Here is an 18920-nt window from a genome sequence, read left to right on the forward strand (position 1 = left end):
TCTTGCTCGTTCTTTCTCTGTCTCTGCCTGTCTGTGTCTCTCTTTTATAACTCTTCAATAACTAATATCCCATCGCTAATTACCCTTTATTTGTTAATTCAGGGCGTCAATATCCCTGACATTCACTCTTTTTACATTGGCCAGGGCTCAGTGGTTGGAACAGATTGAGAACCCTAATCAGGAAGCTTCTATTCTATGAGGTTCATAACAATCATTACATCTCTCCACCTCTGAGTTCATGGACGCAGGACTGTCTGATTTCTTTGAGAGCCTCCTGGAGTGTTTTAACACCACCAACTCAGAATCTGACAGAGAAGGCGTGTAACGAGCAGGAGCTTGCCTCTTGAGTCTGGAGTGTCTCGGTAGATTTTTGCTCTCCTCTTCTGGAGACAGAAATGTCAAGGTGGTTAGTTTCATCACGTCCATCTCCGATTTGGCGGACTCAATGTTTGATGGAGAGGGGGAGTCATCAGTATTTGTGAAGACTCTGAAGGAAGAGCTTTACTCCTGCATAGTCTGCAAATTTTCAGCTTTCAAATGGTCCACATGCTTATTCAGGACTGTCACACCAAACTTGAAAAGTCACTGTTCCTGATCTCATGTTGATAATGCATCTTAACCATGTGACACCATTTGCATGATTCTTGCACCAAACTCTTTCCCCGTATCAACTGTCTCTTTCCTTTGGTGAAGTCTTGGGTTTGGCATTAGAGTTCCTGATGCCATTTCAATCTCCCTCACAGGTCCGGGAAGATCAGACTTAGCCTGATGGACAGTCTTTTATTCATTAGCAACTCTGCCAGGCTCTCTCAGTGGTTTGAAATCCAAAAAGGACCCTGATAACTTGGTAACTAATCAGGCAATAGACTTTTCTTTTCAGGCCTGTCTTCAAAGTTTGGACTGCTGTTTCTGCCACATTGTTGGATGATGGGTGATATGGAACTATCCTTGTACATTGAATCCTATTTGATTTTAAGAAATAATTATACTCCCTGATGATAAAAGATGGTCCCTTATCTGTTACCAAAACCTCCAGGACTCTGTGTGTTGCAAAAGATATCCGCAATCTTTCTATTGTCACTCCAGTGTTTGATGAATGTATGTTTGTCCAACTTCTGAGTGGGTGTGTACAATGTCTAAAAACATTGAACCAATGAACGGACTTCCATAGTCAACATGCAACTGAGTCCAAGGCTTACCTGGCCATTCCCACAAATGTGGGGAAGCTGCTGGCAGTCATTTTTGTCCTTGTTGACATTCTGGGTACTGTCCCACTAAAGTGCTTCGTTTGAGTTCAAGCCTGGCCACCAGACATAACTCTTTGTCGTCATCTTTTTGTGAACTGGATGGCCCTGGTGGAGTTCAGCAGTATTTGATGGTGACCTTTGTTTGAGACCATCATTCTTTCTCCCATAACAACATGTCCTCTACTGTGAGTTGGACTGTTGAGTCCATAAAGGTGTTAATTGTAGCTGCAGTGGCCCTTTGGTTTTCCCCATTAATGCCAATTGTTTCATTGGGAAAGGACTGAAATTTTGTGTCCAAAGTCTGATGTTGTCAGCTGTGACTGGGAGCATATCCAGAAAACTCAACACTCTGCTCCATGAGGGGTACCACCAGTGATATATCCACTAATGGAAGGTGGCTCAATGCATCTGCATTGACTACTTGGCCTCCTGGGTGGCTGTAATCTGTAATTATAAACACTTTAATATTAGAACCCACCACTGAATGCAGCCTGAAGCTATGGATGATGCCACTTTAATCTCTTTAAGTGGACCAAGTAGAGAGTGTGGTCCCTGATTATCATGAATTTCAACTTAAAAGAAAATAATGAAATTTCCTGACTCCAAATATGATTATGAATCCTTCCTTTTCTATTTGGTTATATTGGATGCTGTTGGACATTCCTCTTCAATGGGCCACCTCTGAGCTAATACAACTCCAATACCGTACGGGGAGGCATCACTTGTCATTACAAATTGTTTTCGGGATCACAGAGTAACAGTGCAGAGATTAGTCATTTTTTTACTTCTTTAACAGCTAAGGCCTATCTATGAGACCATTTCCAAGGTTGACCCTTTTATAGGAGTTGATGCAATGGTGCCACGTTGTGTACGAACTTTGCATAGTAATTTACCAGACCCAGAAAGGACTTAAAGTCTTGGACAAACATAAGGTCTGGGACACTTTTGATTGCTCTCATTATCTTCCAATGGGTGTAACCCAGTCTTGTCAATCCTGTAGCCCAAGCAGGTCACTTGGGAAGCCTGGAACGCACATTTTTCCCTTCTGAGGCACTTGCCTCAAAAAATGCCTTGGGATGATGTCCAGGTTCTCTAAGTGTTCCTTATTAATTTTTCCTGTTTTTGTTCCCTGTTATTAACATTATTAGGTGGATTGTGAGCTGAGGTAGACTTTGCAAAATGTTTTCCATCATCTGCTGAAAAATTCAAGTCTGATGATGTATTGGTATAAGCCCCCCTGAGTATTAGTTATAACACTTTTCCAAGAATTCTGATCTAAATGCAATTGCAAGTAAGCGGGGCTCATGTCAAGCATCATGAAGGACAATGCTCCTGCCAGCTTTGCGTACAAATCCTCTATCCAAATGAATGAGTATTCATCCAATTGCAAAAAAATTTACTGTTTGGTTTGAATCCCCATAAAGGCAAACAGACCCACTAGATTTCAAAATTGTTGTGAACAGTGCTGCCCATTCTGCAAATTAGACTCCACTTTCCAGTTTTCTGAATTCTTCTGCTTTTGTGAGTAAGGCAACTGGCACTGAACAGGCTTTCGAGTGTCATGGAATTATTTCCTGGTCAACATATAAAGTTACTTTGGCTACACTGAAAGTTCCTAGACCTTCCTGGAAAACCTCAGGATATTTAATTAGGACTTCACTCAGGCAGCCATTTTCTAATTGAAAAATGTTGAGTCAATCTAGGTGAATCTCTTGCAACTAATTTTGCCCCATCAAGATTGGGCCTGACCCTTTACTGCTTCTCAAAGAGACTGGAGCCAAAGTTGTACCCTTAATCTATGAAGATTCCCTGGGATAGGGTCTCTGCTTAGCTGAAGTCTTTTACAAATTTAAGGGCTGGAGTCCAGACCGAGAGCGAATTTTATTAGAAACTGGTTCTGTGATCACTTATACAGCTGTACTGGTATCATTTGAACCAGATGGCCATTTAACCAGACAATTATTTGATTGGCTCTGATTTAGATGTTGCTAAGTGATATAACTGTTCCAAACCAGTTGCAGCTGGACGTTGCAGGGTATGAACTCTCCTGGACAACTTCATGGATGCTGGTCCATGAATTACCTTCCTCCACTTCAATACTAGTAGGACTCTGCTATCCTGAATCTGTATATCAACATCAATTCCAATATATTAATGGAAAGATCCTGAAGAGATTTGTCGCTGTTTGTCCGAGACTTGGTTTGTTTTGGGATTTTACTGTAGGCTGACTTAAAGTTACTCTGATCAGAGTATGTTCTGAATGAGGCTATGCAGTTGCCTGCACTCACATGCTGTTCCTCAAGCTTGGGTGAACTGGTGGCGGTATCCACATCCATCAGAATACATTGCAACTTGTGCTCCACTTGCTGCATTTTCCGATGATAAGGCTAGTTGTAGTGCCTGTGTGATGTCCTCTGACCCTCAGCCAGTAGGTGTTTTGCATAGTCAGATTATTAATCTGGCATACTAGACAATCTCTAAGCATCTCATTTAGGGTTAAACCAAATTCATTGGTATCTGCCAATCCTCTTAACCTAGTCAAAAATGCTGATAACAGATTCCCGAGTAAAAGCAATAGCATCTTAGAATTAAAGGAGGCTTGAGGATGTAATATTCCTAAACTGTGTCAGTCAATTTCCGAAAGTTAAAAGTCATACAACACCAGGTTATAGTCCAATAGGTTTATTTGGAAGCACTAGCTTTCGGAGCACCGCTCCTTCATCAGGTGGTTGTGGAAGTGAAGATCATGCTCACAGACTTTATAGCCAAAGGAGTCTAGTGTCATGGAGATGTGATACAGTAAACAATCTAGAGAACAGAAACCAGCATATCCCATTATAAAATATGGAAGTTTTAATCTAACACTGGCACTTCCAATTCCTGAAAGTGTTTAGTTTCCTGTGCCTCAGGAAAATTTAACATCTTAAAGCCAGAAAAAGTTGCAGCTCCAGAGGCTATCAGGAAGTTAATCTTTGTGTCAGATGAGAAACAATGTTGTTTGTCTGGAGTCCTTGATGGCTGGCTCAAAAGAGTCAAGCTTCCCAAAGGCACAATATAAGAAAAAGCTTACCTCACCAACTTCATCAGGGCTGTTGCAAGCGAGTTTCTTCAGGATCATGCTTTACTCTATTGTGTTATTTCCATCGCCATTGAAATAATACGATGGAGGGCGTCATCCCATCATCAATCACTCTTTGTTTACAAACTGTAGCTTTTGACAACAGCACTGCCTCTCAGAGTCAGGCAATCAGGGCATTAGTGTCCCTGAAATTCACTCTTTTATGTCAGCCAGGGCACTGTGTTGGAAGAGATGAAGAGCCCCAATCAGGGACCTCATTCTATGATGTTGAGTTAATTGACCTCCATATGATCAATCCATTCCACATTTTCTGTAACTCGCACTCTTCTTCCTCACTTTGTCTTGTCCATGTTCCCGTAGCTTTCTCTCTCGCGCACTTTGGTATCATTTTCTCTCACCCCTCACAGTTTCCCACATGCACGCTTCCCTCATGTTTTCTTCCTGTCGCTTGCCCACGTACCCTGGGAGAACACAAGGGTACTAGCGCGCCCATGTACCCTCATGCTGTCCCTGATCGCAGGCTCCCCTCCTGCTGCTCGTCACAGAAGTGCACATGTTCAAGATAGAGCAAGAGTATATGCGCGCAAGTGAGACAGCATGAGTGTGTGCGCATACACAGGACAGCACAAGTGTATGGGCTCAGGGGACAGTGTAAGGGTACATTCGCATGCGGAAGGTACAGCACAAAGGGATGCACAACGCTCCCCTTGCTCATCTTGCGTGTGTGAGCGTGTGCATTCTTTGCATTTTCTCTCACGTGCACACTTGCTCGTGATTCCTTCATGCAGATGCTCTTCTCATGATTACCCTCATGTGCGCATATTCCTCCCACGGTTATCTTCATGTACGTGCTCATCTTGCGCTCGCGAGTGCTGTCCCTCATGCGTGCATTGTTTGTCCTCGCTCTTTCCTTCGTGCACTGCTGTCCCTTGCGTGCACTCTGTCCTTGCGCTCTCCCTTACGCACGCTTTCTCCTCTCACTCTCCAGCATGCGTCCTCTCCTCACACTCCCTCAGCATGCTGTTTTTCCTTGCATTCTCTCCCATGCAATCTCTCCTCACATGCTCTCCCTCGTGCACGCACGCACTGTCCTCGGGCAGTCCCTCATGGACACTTTCCTTGGTCTCTCTCCTTCGGCTCTCCCTCATGTGCCCACTGTCTCTCCTTGCATGTGCGCCCACTCCTCGGACTGTCCCTCCTGTGCGCACGTTCTCTCTGGCTCATTCCTCATGCTGTTGCTCGTGTGTGTATGTTCTCTCGGGCAGTTCCTTATGTGTGCACTCCTCGGTCTCTCTCTGGAGCTGTCCCTCATGCACGTGCGCTCTCTCCTCATACGCATAAGTACTCCTCATACTGACCCTTGTGCACGTGTGCTCTCCTTGCGCTCTCCCTTGTGTGGTGCGCTCGCTCCTTGTGCTCTCCCTTGTGAATGCATGCCCTCTCCCTCATGGGCTCGTATGCACCCCCCTTGCGCTCTCGTGCGCCCTGTCCTCACGCTCTCCCTTGTGCTCTCCCTTGTACACACACTCTCTCTTCTCGCGCTCTCTCTCGAGCATGCGCGCGTTTTCTTCTTGCACTCTCCCTTCATGCTCTCCCTCACCTGCATGTGCTCTCTCTCCATACTCTATCTCGCATGCACTGCTGTCTCCTCGCGCTCTCCCGCACACGCACCCTTGTGCGCCTGCTCTCTGCCGGTGCTCTCCCACTCTCCTCGCCCTCTCCTTTGTGGTCTCCTTGTGGTCTCTCCTTCCGCGCACACTCTCCTCGTGCTGTTCCTTGCATGTGCACGCCTCCCCTTGAACTTTCCCTTGCGCATCCTGTCAAGCTTCTCCTCCCGTACGCCGTTTCTCCTCTTGCCTTTCTGTCGTGCGCAAATGTCTCCTCTTGGACTTTCCGTCGCGTGTTCCTGTGTCGCGCTCCCCTCACGTGTCCCCTGTCCTTGTCCTTTCCCTCGTGCACACACTGCTGTCTCCTTTGCCCACATGTGCTTTCCATCACACTTCCTGTCGCCCTTCCCTTGGCGCTTTCCATTGCCGTTCCCGATGCCTGCTCCCTTTCTCCTCTCGTTTTCCCATATGCCATCCCATCATGCGCATGCACTCCTCCACTTGCGCTTTTCTTCTCTCGTTGCACTTCCCGTTGCATTTGGGCAATTTGGACCAAGAAGTCTGCATCCATGCTGTATGTCTCTATGACTCTATTTGATGGCAAGTTCCAGCAAACTCATTTGATAAATTGGAATATGTAGAGGAGTAGATAATATATGCTAATTGTGGAAAAACTGGGGAAACTTAAAAATCTGAATTTCTGAACAATATAGGTTTAAAATAATCTCAAACCAAGTCCCCAATTAGCTCAAAAGACCTGAGACAAATTGGTTTAAAATTAACGCAACTGCATTTTAAAATTCAGTACCGTGCTCTGCCCTTTCAGTTAATTAGGATGTGCCAAACTTGGTTAGTGACTCCAGCTCTCTACAAGGGTGTGAATGAAAGGATGGCACAAAGACTTAAAGGAAAGGTTTTTAAAATAAAAAACAAAACGACTCCACAAAGTTGCTTGAATCTGTAAGCAGCTCATAAACTCCACAAAATTATGAGGAATTGGTTGGTTGCTGGAGAAAGAAATATCCAAGAACAAATTCTGACTGTGGACAGGCTAACTAAATTGCTCAGAAAGGAAAATACTGGCAGAGAATTGGTGTGTTGAATGAGAGCTTTGCCTCTTCTATGACTAGGTTTTGTTGCAAATGTTTGAAATGAGAATGCAAAGTTCATATCTTATTAGTGTAGCATTTCAATACAAGGGGATAAAGATGCTAGAAAACTGAGTTTCACCGCTTAATTTACTGTACTTGTAGATAACCATCTGATTGTGACATTAATGTATTGTTCAGTACATAGACCTCCAAAATACAATCGGTTCTGATTTAATGCAATAGTTCTACTCCTGTGAGATAAGATCGTGCAATAGCCGCACTGTTTAAACTAATGGGGCTAGAATCACATTATAGCCAATTAAGATAAGGAAGTTTTCATTCTACAAGTAACGGTCTAAATTCTTCAATCACGTTAAAGCCAATTTGCATTGAAGAAACACTTGATGTAGCAGAACTGACTGCATCAATCTTGCAATTTCTAAAGTAATGCCTTCCATCTTCTTATACTGCATACAGATCACACAAAAATGAATGAGATATTGCATTTGATTTAATGCTGAAAAATTTGTTCTTGATGTTAAACCAAGTAGCTTAGAAAATAGGTTCAAGGGTAGACCATTCAACCGTTCCAGTCTGCTTCTTCATTGAATGTGATCATGGCTGATCATACAGTATCCAGTATCCCACTATCACTTTCTGTCTATCTCCATCTAATGAACCGGCCCCAATAGCTTTCTCTGGTAGGGAAATCCACAGGTTCACAACTCTGAGTGAAGAAAGTTCTCCTCACCTCGGTCCTGAATAGCTTACCCTTTATTCTTGGACCTTTGAGGCTGACTGGAAAAGCTTGTGATGATTTAGCACCAAGGCCACTCTGATTTGAGCACATAATCTTTCCATGAGGAAAACCGTATTTTTCTTTTAACTATGATGCTGTTACTGGGAATTGGCTGATTTTTCCAAAGTTCAAAAAAAAGCTAATTATTGCTTGTTGTTTGTAGGTTATTGATCTATGGCAGTTGGCTAGTGCATTTTTAAATGTAACTATGCTTCAATTAGAAATGAATCCACTGATGTTTTGGGACGTTGTAAGGAAAGCTGCCAAATAAGTGCATGGATTTTCTTGAGTCTTTTGAAATCTGGTGACTGTAATAGCTAGTTCATGTACTACGTGTTAACTGATTAAATGTTGCAACTTCAGTTGCTGCGAAACCAATTCAGGCTGCTAGCTCCAGTACTAATGACAATGGGAACTTACTGTCATAGAGATGTACAGATAATCACTTGGACACTACACATGTACACACATCTTCAGAGTTGTGGCAATTTATTTGACAGGTACTACTAACCAGGAAGTGCTGTGAAAGGTGGCTTAGCATTTGGGTCAAGTTTCCTAATGTTAAGCAAAGCCTTGCTGTCCAATCCTATCCCAGCACAGGGCTTTCACAGGCATCCTCCCCTTTTCCAAGCTGCTATTATTTCATGTCTGACAGATAGGCAAAGTACTTCCAATACACTCTAACCAGTTTATTTAGCACTTTTCTGCATGATATTAGTTACCCTCCATTGCGCAAAGAATCTTTCTGCTTTGTATCTTGCTGCTATGAAACTGCATTGGTGCATTGCAATACACAAACCTGCATCACATTTTTCTTATAAGGCACTGCGACTGTTTTGCCTAAGCTTTGTTAGGAACTGAGTGACCTGTGTCAATGCAACCACTTGACACTTTGTTCTTGGCTTACAGTTGGGTTTGATGAGTACAGCTCCGACTGTGATGGAATACGGATAACCTCGTTCTTGGATTTGGCAAATCAAGATGAAATGACACCTCTTTCCAGACTGGAGAAGTATGCTGCCAGTGACAATGTATTCAACAGGTAAGACAAGAAACAATAGAGACTTGTGTATGCAGGGCTGATCAAAATGTGGCAGTCCAGCCATGTAAGTCAGTGTCTCAACAGGTATCTGTTTCCTATTCACTGTTTTGCCTTGTTGGCATACCCGGAGTCTGGAGGTTTGGCTGTTTTTGACACTGTTTCGTAGGATCATAGGAACAGCAGGAGGCCATGTAGCCCTTCAAGCAATTCCACCATTCGGTGAGATCATGACTGATCTGTGGTCTCACTCCACATATTTCCCTTTGGCCAGAATCCTTTAATTCTCTCAGATTTAAAATTAACAATTGAACTTGCATTAACTGTCATTAGCGGAAGAAAGCTCCAAATCACTGTCACCCTTTGTGTGTAGAAGTACTTTGGAACATCTATCCTGAACCACCTGGCCCTAATTGTCAGACTTCACCCTAATTCTAAAATCTTCAACCAATGGAAATAGTTTATGTCTATCTACCCTATACTTTTCTATTAATATTTTTAAAAACTTTGCTCAGATCACCACTTAACTTTCTAAATTCTAAAGGAAGCAGGCCTAATTTATGTAATAAATCCTAAAACTTAATCCTTGAAGTCTCACAGATCATTCTTTTAAACGTATGTTGCGCTACTTTCAACTCAGCGTCCTTCCTAAGACATGGTGCCCCCCAGATCTGCTCACAGTACTTCTAAGTGAAGTCTAACCTGGGTTTTCTATAGCTGCAACAAAATTTCTGTGTCCACATGCTCCATTGCTGTAAGATTCAGGACTTAGCTGTAAAAGAGTTTCTTCACATAACAATTAATCAATATTTGGAGTTAAGGGAGTTGTGGAAGCTGGATCACTGAATGTATTTAAAGAACAGGTGTTTAGACTTTTGAATGGAGACGTACAAGGTCTCGATGAGCTGGCATGAAGGAACTGTTGAAACATGGGACAGATCAGCCATGATCTTGTTGAATGGAGGGTGGGATTGAGTGGCAGCATGGTCTCCTCCTCCTTTTCCTATTACATAAGTTTTTTTTCTTATCAGCTTTCTTTGGATTAGATTAGATTACATTCCCAACAGTATGGAAACAGGCCCTTCAGCCCAACAAGTCCACACCGATCTCCAAAGAGTAACCTACCCAGACCCATTTCTCTACCCTATATTTACCCCTGACTAGCTCATCTAACACTTCGGCCAATTCACCTGATCTGTACATCTTTGGATTGTGGGAGGAAACCCACGCAGACACTGGAAGAATGTGCAGACTCAACATGGGCTGTCACCTGAGGCTGGAATTGAATCCTGGTCCCTGGCACTGTGAGGCAGCAGTGCTAACCACTGAGCCACCGTTCTGCCCAACCACTGAGCTACTGAACCACTGTGTCACCCACTTTAATACTTGCTGTACCTGCATCCTAATGTTTTGTGATTTGTGCATTGGGATACCTAGATTCCTTTGCATCTCTCAGCTCTGTGATCTAAGTAGGTTAAATATTTTTTTCAAAATTCTTTGCAAAGGACAAATTTAAATTTTCTTGCATTGTAACATATGTGCCAGATCTTTGGCCAATCACAATATCCATATCCCTTTATAGCCTTTTGATTTTTTTTTTCAATACTTATTTTCCACATATTAGAATAGAATAGAGTAGAACCCTACAGTGTGGAAACAGGCCATTTTGGCCCAACAAGTCCACATTGAACCTCAGAGTACCCCACCCAGACCTGTTCCCCTACCCTATTACTCTACAGTTCCCCTGAATAATGCAACTAACTTGCACATCCCATATTGTCTTGTCTTTAGCAAATATTGCAGTGGTACTTTCAGTTCCTTCATCTGAGTAATTTATATAAATTTTTTAAAGTTGAAGCCTCAGTGCTGATGCATGTATCATGCTATTTGTTACATCTTACCAACCAGAAAAAGGTTGTGTGTGTGTCCCCTGTTTCCTGTTAGCTAGCCTATCTTGTATCCATGCCAATATATTATCCCATGCACTATGAGCATCTGCCCACGAACCTTTTGAAGTGAATGCCTTCTGGAAACGCAATGCAATACAGCCATCAGTTTCTGAACATCAACACCACATGTTATTTCTGCAAAGAATTCCAATAAATTAGCGAATCATGACTTTCACAAAACCATGTTGACTCTGCCAAGTTATCATGTTTTGTTTCCAAATGCCTAAGATAATGTTCTTAATAATAAGTTCTAGCACCTTCCCCACATGTTAAGCAAACTAGCCTGCAGTTCATTGTTTTATATTCTGTCAATCCGAGACGAGTTTAGGTCATTCCTTTTTTTGTGCTGATACCATTTCTAAATAACAGAGCTCCTTCTGCTCATAGCTTCCTGTTTTTCATTAGTGGCATGTAGTTTTCAATGTTTTGATCCCACTCTGTCATAGTGCAGCCCCATCTTTTGGAATGGATATAAGTTTGTTTTATTTATTTCTGTTCTTGCTATGGGTTCGTTTGTTTCAAATGTTACATGTATTCAGATACAGAGTCTTCAGTTTTGTTTTTATAACCTTTAAAGCTTTTTTAAATTAATTTTAATTTTAGATTTGTACTCTATCCCTTCCTGTCACAGTCTGTCATTTTCTATATTAATAACTTTCTCTGTTGCTTATCTTTACTTATTGATTTACCATTACTTCCTTAGTTTGATTCTTCACTCCCACTATTTAGTTTAAAACCTATTTCCCTTATTATGCAGCTCACTCAAACACTGGAGCCAACATAGTTCAGGTAAAGACTTTCTCATTTGTTTGTCCACAGATCCCTAAAGGCAGCAGGGCAGGCTAATAAGATGGTTAAGAATAAATACAGGACACTTGCATTGATCTGTCGAGATACAGATCACAAGAGCAGGGAGGTTGTGTTCGAGTTGTACATGACATTTGTTGAATCACCGCTGGAGTTTAGTATGCAGTTCTGGTCACCAGATTAAAGGAAGGATGTGATTGCACTGGTGGGAGTATAGAGGAAATTCACCAGGATGTTGCCTGGGATTGAACATATCAGCCATGAAGAATGGCTGGTAAACCCAGGTTGTATTCTTTTGGAGCAGTGAAAGTTGAGAGGGAAGCTGATAGAGGCAGATCAGATTATGAGGGGCATGAACATTGTGGATAGACAGCAGCTGTTCCCCTTAGTTGAAGAGCCAATAACAGAATCACCTCACACCCTTGAAAAATTACTTGGATGAGCACTTGAAGTATCAGAACGTTCAAGGCTGTGGGCCTAGGGCTGGTAAGTGGGACAAGTGTAAGGAGTAGTATATTTTTCGTGGTACAAACCTAATTGGCTGAAGGATTTCTTCTGGACTGTATGATTCTACAATCCTGATGCCAATCACCCAAAAACAGGAACAACTTATAATACACCAATTTATTACTGTGGTAGTGTACTAACTGTTATGATTATACAATACATTCATTCAAGCCTATGGTGAACAAATTTTGTCACTGCAAACTTTGGACATCCACCTGCCCTGAGAGTTCTGACCTTGCAGGGATGATTCTCGGATATTTTATACAAACTTTTTTTCCAAGCTAGATCACGTGATATCCAGAATTTGTAATTAAGTGAGTTTCTTATGGTTAAACCTCCAGACTTGACTTAGTGGCTGCTTTGATAGTTTGACACAATTAATGGTAGAGCTCTGAGGAATGTTGTTGAACAGGGAGACTAGTTCCTTTCTCTGTTTTCAAGGTAAATAGTTCCTTGAAAGTAGTGGGGAAGGTGGTGTCTAGCACGCTTGCTTCCTTTAGTCAGAGAATTGTGTATAAGAAGTGAGATGTCATGTTGTGGCTGTACAGGACATTACTGAAGTCATTTTGGAGTATTGCATATGTTTCTTGTTGCTATGCTTTCGGAAGGATATTACTAAATTGGAAAGAATGTAGAAAAGATTTACAAGGATGTAATTTTGAGTAGTGGGTTTGAGTGAAAAGGACAGGCTGGATATTCTGGGACTTTTTTCCCTGGAGCGTAGGAGGTTGAGGGGGTGACTTTACAGAGCTTTATAAAATCGTGAGAGGGTTCACTGGGATGCTGCTTGGATTAGAGGATATGAACTGTAAGGAGAGGCTAGAAAAAATAGGCTGAAAACAACAAATGCTGGAGATCACCGTGGGTCTCACAGCATCCATGGAGAGAGAGCAAGCTAATGTTTCGAATCTAGATGTCTCATCTTCAGAACTGAAGTGGAGGGGGAAGCACTGATGTTGTAGTTGGAAGGGAGTGGTGTGGCAGTGGAGGATGTAGAATGTTGGTGAAGAAAAGATGTTAATTCAGATTAAGTGATCGGAATGTGAGAATGGCAGACCAATGGTATGTCTTGCTGCCAGACTTGAAAGAGAAGACAGTCCCACTGGGATGGGGGTGGGGAGAGAGGACATGGTGACAGAGAAAGTAACAAGCAAATCTCAAGGAAAGGGAAGAAATACTCAGTTATGCCTGTATCTTTATGGGATATGTGGAACAATCCTTGTTTCAGTCTTGCACTGGCCCCATCCCACAACTCTTTCACTGTCTCCAGTTTCCATCCCTCCATAACTTTCACATCGTCCATTTCCGACACTTGCCTTCCTTTGCTTGACCTCTCTGTCTCCATTTTGGGGAATAAACTCTCCACTGCCATTCACTACAAAGCCACTGACTCCCTCCACTACATCTCTTCGCCTCCCACGTTCTGCAAGGACTACATCGCATTCTCCCAGTTCCTTCACCGATATCACATATGTTCCAAAACAGTGCTGCTGACATCACTTGCTTCTTCCTTAACAGTGATTTCCTGCTCACTGGAGTTGGAGATAGCAAGAACTGCAGATGGTTGAGTGTCAGAATGGATAAAGAGTGGGCTGGGAAAAGCACAGCAGATCAAGCAGCATCAAATGAGATGGGGAATCGATGATTCAGGTTAGAATCTTTTGGGGCGGATAAAGGGGAAAGATAGCTGGGAGGTGGCTGTGATTGGTCAGTGGCAAGAGTGGAATGGATAGGTGGAAAGATGGATAGGTACAGGCAGGTTAAGGGGGCAGGGTGGAGAGGGAGGGCTAGGCACAGAATGAGTTGGGGTTGGGGAGATTTGGAAGCTGGTGAATTCTGTGTTGAGGCCATATGGTTTAGGTTAGATTAGATTCCTTGGAGTGTGCAAACAGGCTCTTCGGCCCAACCAATCCACACCCACCCTCCGAAGAGTAACCCTCCCAGACCAATTTCCCTCCGACTGTTTCAATGGCCAATTCACCTGACTTGCACATCTTTGGACTGTGGAAGGAAACTGAAGCACCCGGAGGAAACCCACGCAGACACGGGGAGAATGTGCAAACTCCACACAGACAGTCACCTGATGCTGGAATTGAACCTGGGACCCTGGTGCTGTGATAACCACTGAGCCACCGTTGTAAGCTCCCAAGGTGGAAGATGAGGTGTTTTTCCTCCAGTTTGCATGTGGACTTGTGTGGACGATGGAGGAGGCTCAGGATGGATATGCCATTGGGGAGCAGGAGGGGAAATTGAAACGGATGGCAACTGGAAGATGGAGTTGATTGTTTCCTGAACCGGTTCCCGAGTTTGCGCTCAGTCTCACCGATGTAGAGGAGACCATATTGGTCGCAATGGATGCAATAAATCAGGTTCGAGGTAATGCATGTGAAATCTCTTGGACTTGGAAAGATTATTTGAGGCCTTGGATGGAGATGAGGGGGGAGGTGTGGGGTAGGTTTTGCTTCTGCTGCAGTCGCAGGGGAAGGTTTGAGACATGGGAAAGGAGTTGGTGGGATGTGTGGACTCCACTCCAACCCCAACTTCACCATCAAACCAGCTGACAAGGGACGTGCGGTGGTAGTTTGGCACACCGAAGCCATGCAACAACTTGCTGACACCTCCTCCTACTGTCCCTTTGATCACGACCCCACCTCTCATCACCAAACCATCATCCCCAAAGGTGATTCACAATCTCAGGAGATCTCCCATCCACAGCCTCCAACCTCATCGTTTCCCTATGAGAAGATTTTATCTTCTTCCTAAAATTCGTAAACCTGACTGTCCAGTTCAACTGATCATCTTTGCCTGCTCCACTGAACTCCTCTTATCTCAACTCCATCCTGTCCTGTTTGGTCCAGGAACTCCCCACCTACATTCGAGTTTCAGTTCCCTGGCCCCCAACACCTCATCTTCACCATGGAGATCCTGTCTCTCTACACCTGTATCCCTCATGAGGAGGGCCTCAAGGCCCTCTGTCTCTTCCTCTCCCACAGACCTAACCAATCCCCCTCCACTGACACTCTCATCCGCGTGGCGGAAGTGGTCCTCAGCCTCTACGACCTTTCGTTTCAATGCTCCCACTTCCTGCAAACCAGAGGGATGGCCATGGGTACCTGCATGGGTCCAAGTTATGCCTGCCTCTTAGTAGGGTACGTGGAACAGTTTTCTGCAGCTACACTGGCACCACCCCTCCACTTTTCCTCCACTACATCGATGACTGTATCAATGTTGCCTCATGCTCCCACAAGGAATTTGAACAGTTCATCCACTTCACCCACAGCTTCCATCCTGACGTCAAATTCACCTGAGCCATTTCTGACACCTCCCTCCCCTTCCTGGATCTTGCCACCTCCATCTCTAGCAAGCAAACTCAGCACCGACATCTATTACAAACCTACCGACTCCCACAGCTACTCTGATTACACCTCCTACCAAACCTCTTCCTGCAAAAAAAAAGCAATCCCATATTCCCAATTCCTCGACCGTATTTGCTCGTAGGTTTAGCAATTCCATTTCAGAACATCCCAAATGTTCTCCTATTTCAAAGAATGCAATTTCCACTTGCCCATGATCAAAAATGCCCTCTACTGCATCTCTTCCATTTCCCGCACTGCTGCCCTCATACAAAAGCTCCCCAACCACAACAAGGTTAGAGTGCCCCCGGGTCTTCACATTCTACCCCACTAATCTCCAAGTCCAACACCTCATCCACCGCCACCTGAAGTCTGACACTATGACCAAAATTATATTTCCCTCCCCACCCCTATCCACTTTTCGCAGGGACTGTTCCCTCTGCAATTTCCTTGTTAAGTCCAAACTCTCCTCCAACCCACACCTGGAACCTTCCCCTGCAGTTGGAGCAGATGCAAAACACCCAACACCCCCACCCCACACCTCCGCCCAAGGCCTCAAAGAATCATTCCAGGTCCGGTGGAGATTCATGTGCATTTCCTCTAACCTGATTTATTACATCTGTTGCTACTGATATGGTCTCCTCTGCATCAGAAAGACCAAACGCAAACTCGGGAACCAGTTCAGGGAACATTAATGATCCATGCACTCCAACCAACCCCATCTTCTGGTTGCCATCCATTGCTACTCGCCTGATGACATGTCCATCCTGGGCTTCCTCCACCTTCAACAATTGGCCACACGCAAACTGGAGGAAGCACACCTTATCTTCCACCTTGGGAGCTTACAACCATATGACCTCAACATAGAATTCACCAGCTTCCAAATCTCCCCAACTCCACCTCGGTCCAGGCCGAATCCTCCCTCTCCGCCCTACCCTCTTAACCTGGACCTATCTGTCCATCTTCCTTCTGACCTATCCGTTCCACCCTTCCCACTGACCAGTCACAGCCATCTCCTGGCTGCATACACCTATTGCCATCCCACTTGTCTTTCCCCCAGCCCCACCCTCTCTCTCTATTTATTTTGCAGACCTGAAATGTTGATTCCCCTTCTCCACTGGTGCTGTTCGACCTGCTGTGCTTTTTCCATTTCCACTCTTTATCCACACCCATTGTAGTTGATAGGGCCCTCAACCACAACTGACCTATCACCCTTGCTTCCACCCCTGCCCCTTCCCATCACTCACAAGAACATGATCAGGTCCTCCTTGTTCTCACTTTTCATCCTCCCAGTCTCTGCATTCAAAGGATCATTCTCTGCCATTTCAGACAATTCCAGCAGAACGCTGCCACCAAAGACATCTTCAACTCACTTCCCATTTGTATTTTGCAGGAATCATTCCATCTGTGGCCCTCTGTTCAATGCAATGACCACCAACTCCAATCCCCTCTTCTCCTGGCATCTGTTGTATAAGCACAGAAGGTGCAGCCCCTGCCCCGTTAGCACCTCCTTGCTCACCATCCAAGGTCCTAAACAGCCTTTCCACATGAAGCAGCATTTCATCTGTCTCTCATCCAATCTTATTTGCTGCATTCTACTCTTGTATGGTGTACTCTATATTAGAGAAACCAAAAGCAGACTGGATGACTGCTTTGCAGAATATCTCTGGTTTGTGCGCAGACATGACCCCGAGCTTCCTGTCAGTTCAACACAGTATCCTTGTATGCTCACTTACTGGTCCTCCGCATGCTCCAGTGAACCACAGCACAAATTGGAGGAACAACAACTCATCTTAAGAATAGCTACTTTACAGCCTTCTGGACTTAATATTAAGTTCAACGCCTTAAGTGAATCAACTTTCATATCTTCCCTTTATTCTGCTTTACATGTTACATTCTCTGTCACCATGTCGTCTCTCCCTTCCCCAACCCCTGTGTCTTCTCTTTCAAATCTGGTAGTGAGACGCAGCATTGTTCTGCCATTCTCACATGCCTATTCCTTAATCTGAACTATCAAGATCTTTTCTTCACCAGCACTATACATCCTCCACTAGCACCCTCCGCCAACTTTAGTATCAATGCTGCCCCTTTCCACACTTCACTGCAGTTCTGATGAAGTGTTGCTACATTTTGTTGCAGCTTGTGGTGGAGCCCACAAGGGAACAGGCAGTATAGGATTTAGTGTTGTGAAATGAGGCAGACTTGATAAGGGAGCTTAAGGTGAAGGAACCCTTCAGAGGCAGTGACCATAATATGATTGTGTTTACTGTGCAATTTGAGAGGAAGAAGATAGAATCACAGGTAATGGTATTACAGCTGAATAAAGGCAACTACAGAGGTACGTGGGAGGAGTTTGACTGAGAGAGGACCCTAACAGGAAAGACATTGGAACAGCAATGAAAGGAATTCCTGGAGTAATTCAAGAGAGACAGCAAAGATCCATCCCAATGAAAAAGCAACATGGTACAGGGAGGGTGAGGTAACCAAGGCTGGCTAGGGAAGTCAGGGATAGTGTAAAAGCAAAAGAGAAAGCATATAATGTGACGAAGGGATATGGGAAACCAGAGCATTGGAAAGCTTACAAAGATGAACAGAAGGCAAAGAAATAAGGAAGGAGAAGATTAAATTGAGGGTAAGCTAGCCAGTAATGTAAAAGAAGGCTGTAAGTAAAAAGAAATTACTGCAGATTCTGGAACCTGAAACCAAAAGAGAAAATGCTGGAAAATCTCAGCAGATCTGGCAGCATCTGTAAGGAGAGAAAAGAGCTGACGTTTCGAGTCTAACTGACCCTTTGTCAAAGGCTGTAAGTGTTTCTTTAGATATATAAAGGGCAAAAGAGAGGCAAAGTGGACATTGGGTCAATGGAGAGATAGCAGTGGACAACAAAGAAATGGCTGAGGAACTGAATAATTATTTCGTATAAGTCTTCACAGTTGAAGACTCAAATAATATTCCAAAAATTCAAGAGAGTTAGAGCGCAGAGCTGGGTATGGTGGCCATTACCAAGGAGAAGGTGCTAGAAAAACTAAATTGCCTGCAGGTAGATAAATCACCTAGACCAGATGGGCTACACCACATTTCTAAGGGAGCGAACTGAAGAGATAGTGAGGCGATAGTGGTGATCTTTCAGGAATTGCTAGAATCAGGGAGGGTTCCAGAGGACTGGAAAATGGCTAACATGGCACCCTGTTTTAAAAAGGGAGTAAGGCAAAAGATGGAAAATTATAGACCGATTAGCCTGATCTCTGTCGTGGGGAAGATCCTGGAATCCATTGTGAAGGATGCGATTACTGAATACTTTGAAATATATAGTAAAATAGGGCAAAGTCAGCATGGTTTCATCAAGGGGAGGTCATGCCTGACAAATCTTCTAGAATTTGTTGAGAAATTGAAGAGCAGAATAGACCAAGGAGAGCCAATAAATGTTATCTACCTGGACTTT

The 18920-nt window shown here is 43.9% G+C and overlaps 1 protein-coding gene across 1 annotated transcript in view; it reads left to right on the forward strand.

The window, feature by feature from the left end:
• Positions 1-18920, forward strand: part of ppp4r1l (protein phosphatase 4, regulatory subunit 1-like) — a 139458-nt gene that overhangs the window by 5029 nt on the left and 115509 nt on the right. Inside the window, exon 3 of the mRNA XM_060836247.1 lies at positions 8733-8865. Within this exon, the coding sequence (XP_060692230.1) occupies positions 8733-8865 (133 nt within the window). The remainder of the gene's footprint in view (positions 1-8732; positions 8866-18920) is intronic.

Source organism: Hemiscyllium ocellatum, chromosome 15 (assembly GCF_020745735.1).
Source record: "Hemiscyllium ocellatum isolate sHemOce1 chromosome 15, sHemOce1.pat.X.cur, whole genome shotgun sequence".
NCBI lineage: Eukaryota > Metazoa > Chordata > Chondrichthyes > Orectolobiformes > Hemiscylliidae > Hemiscyllium > Hemiscyllium ocellatum.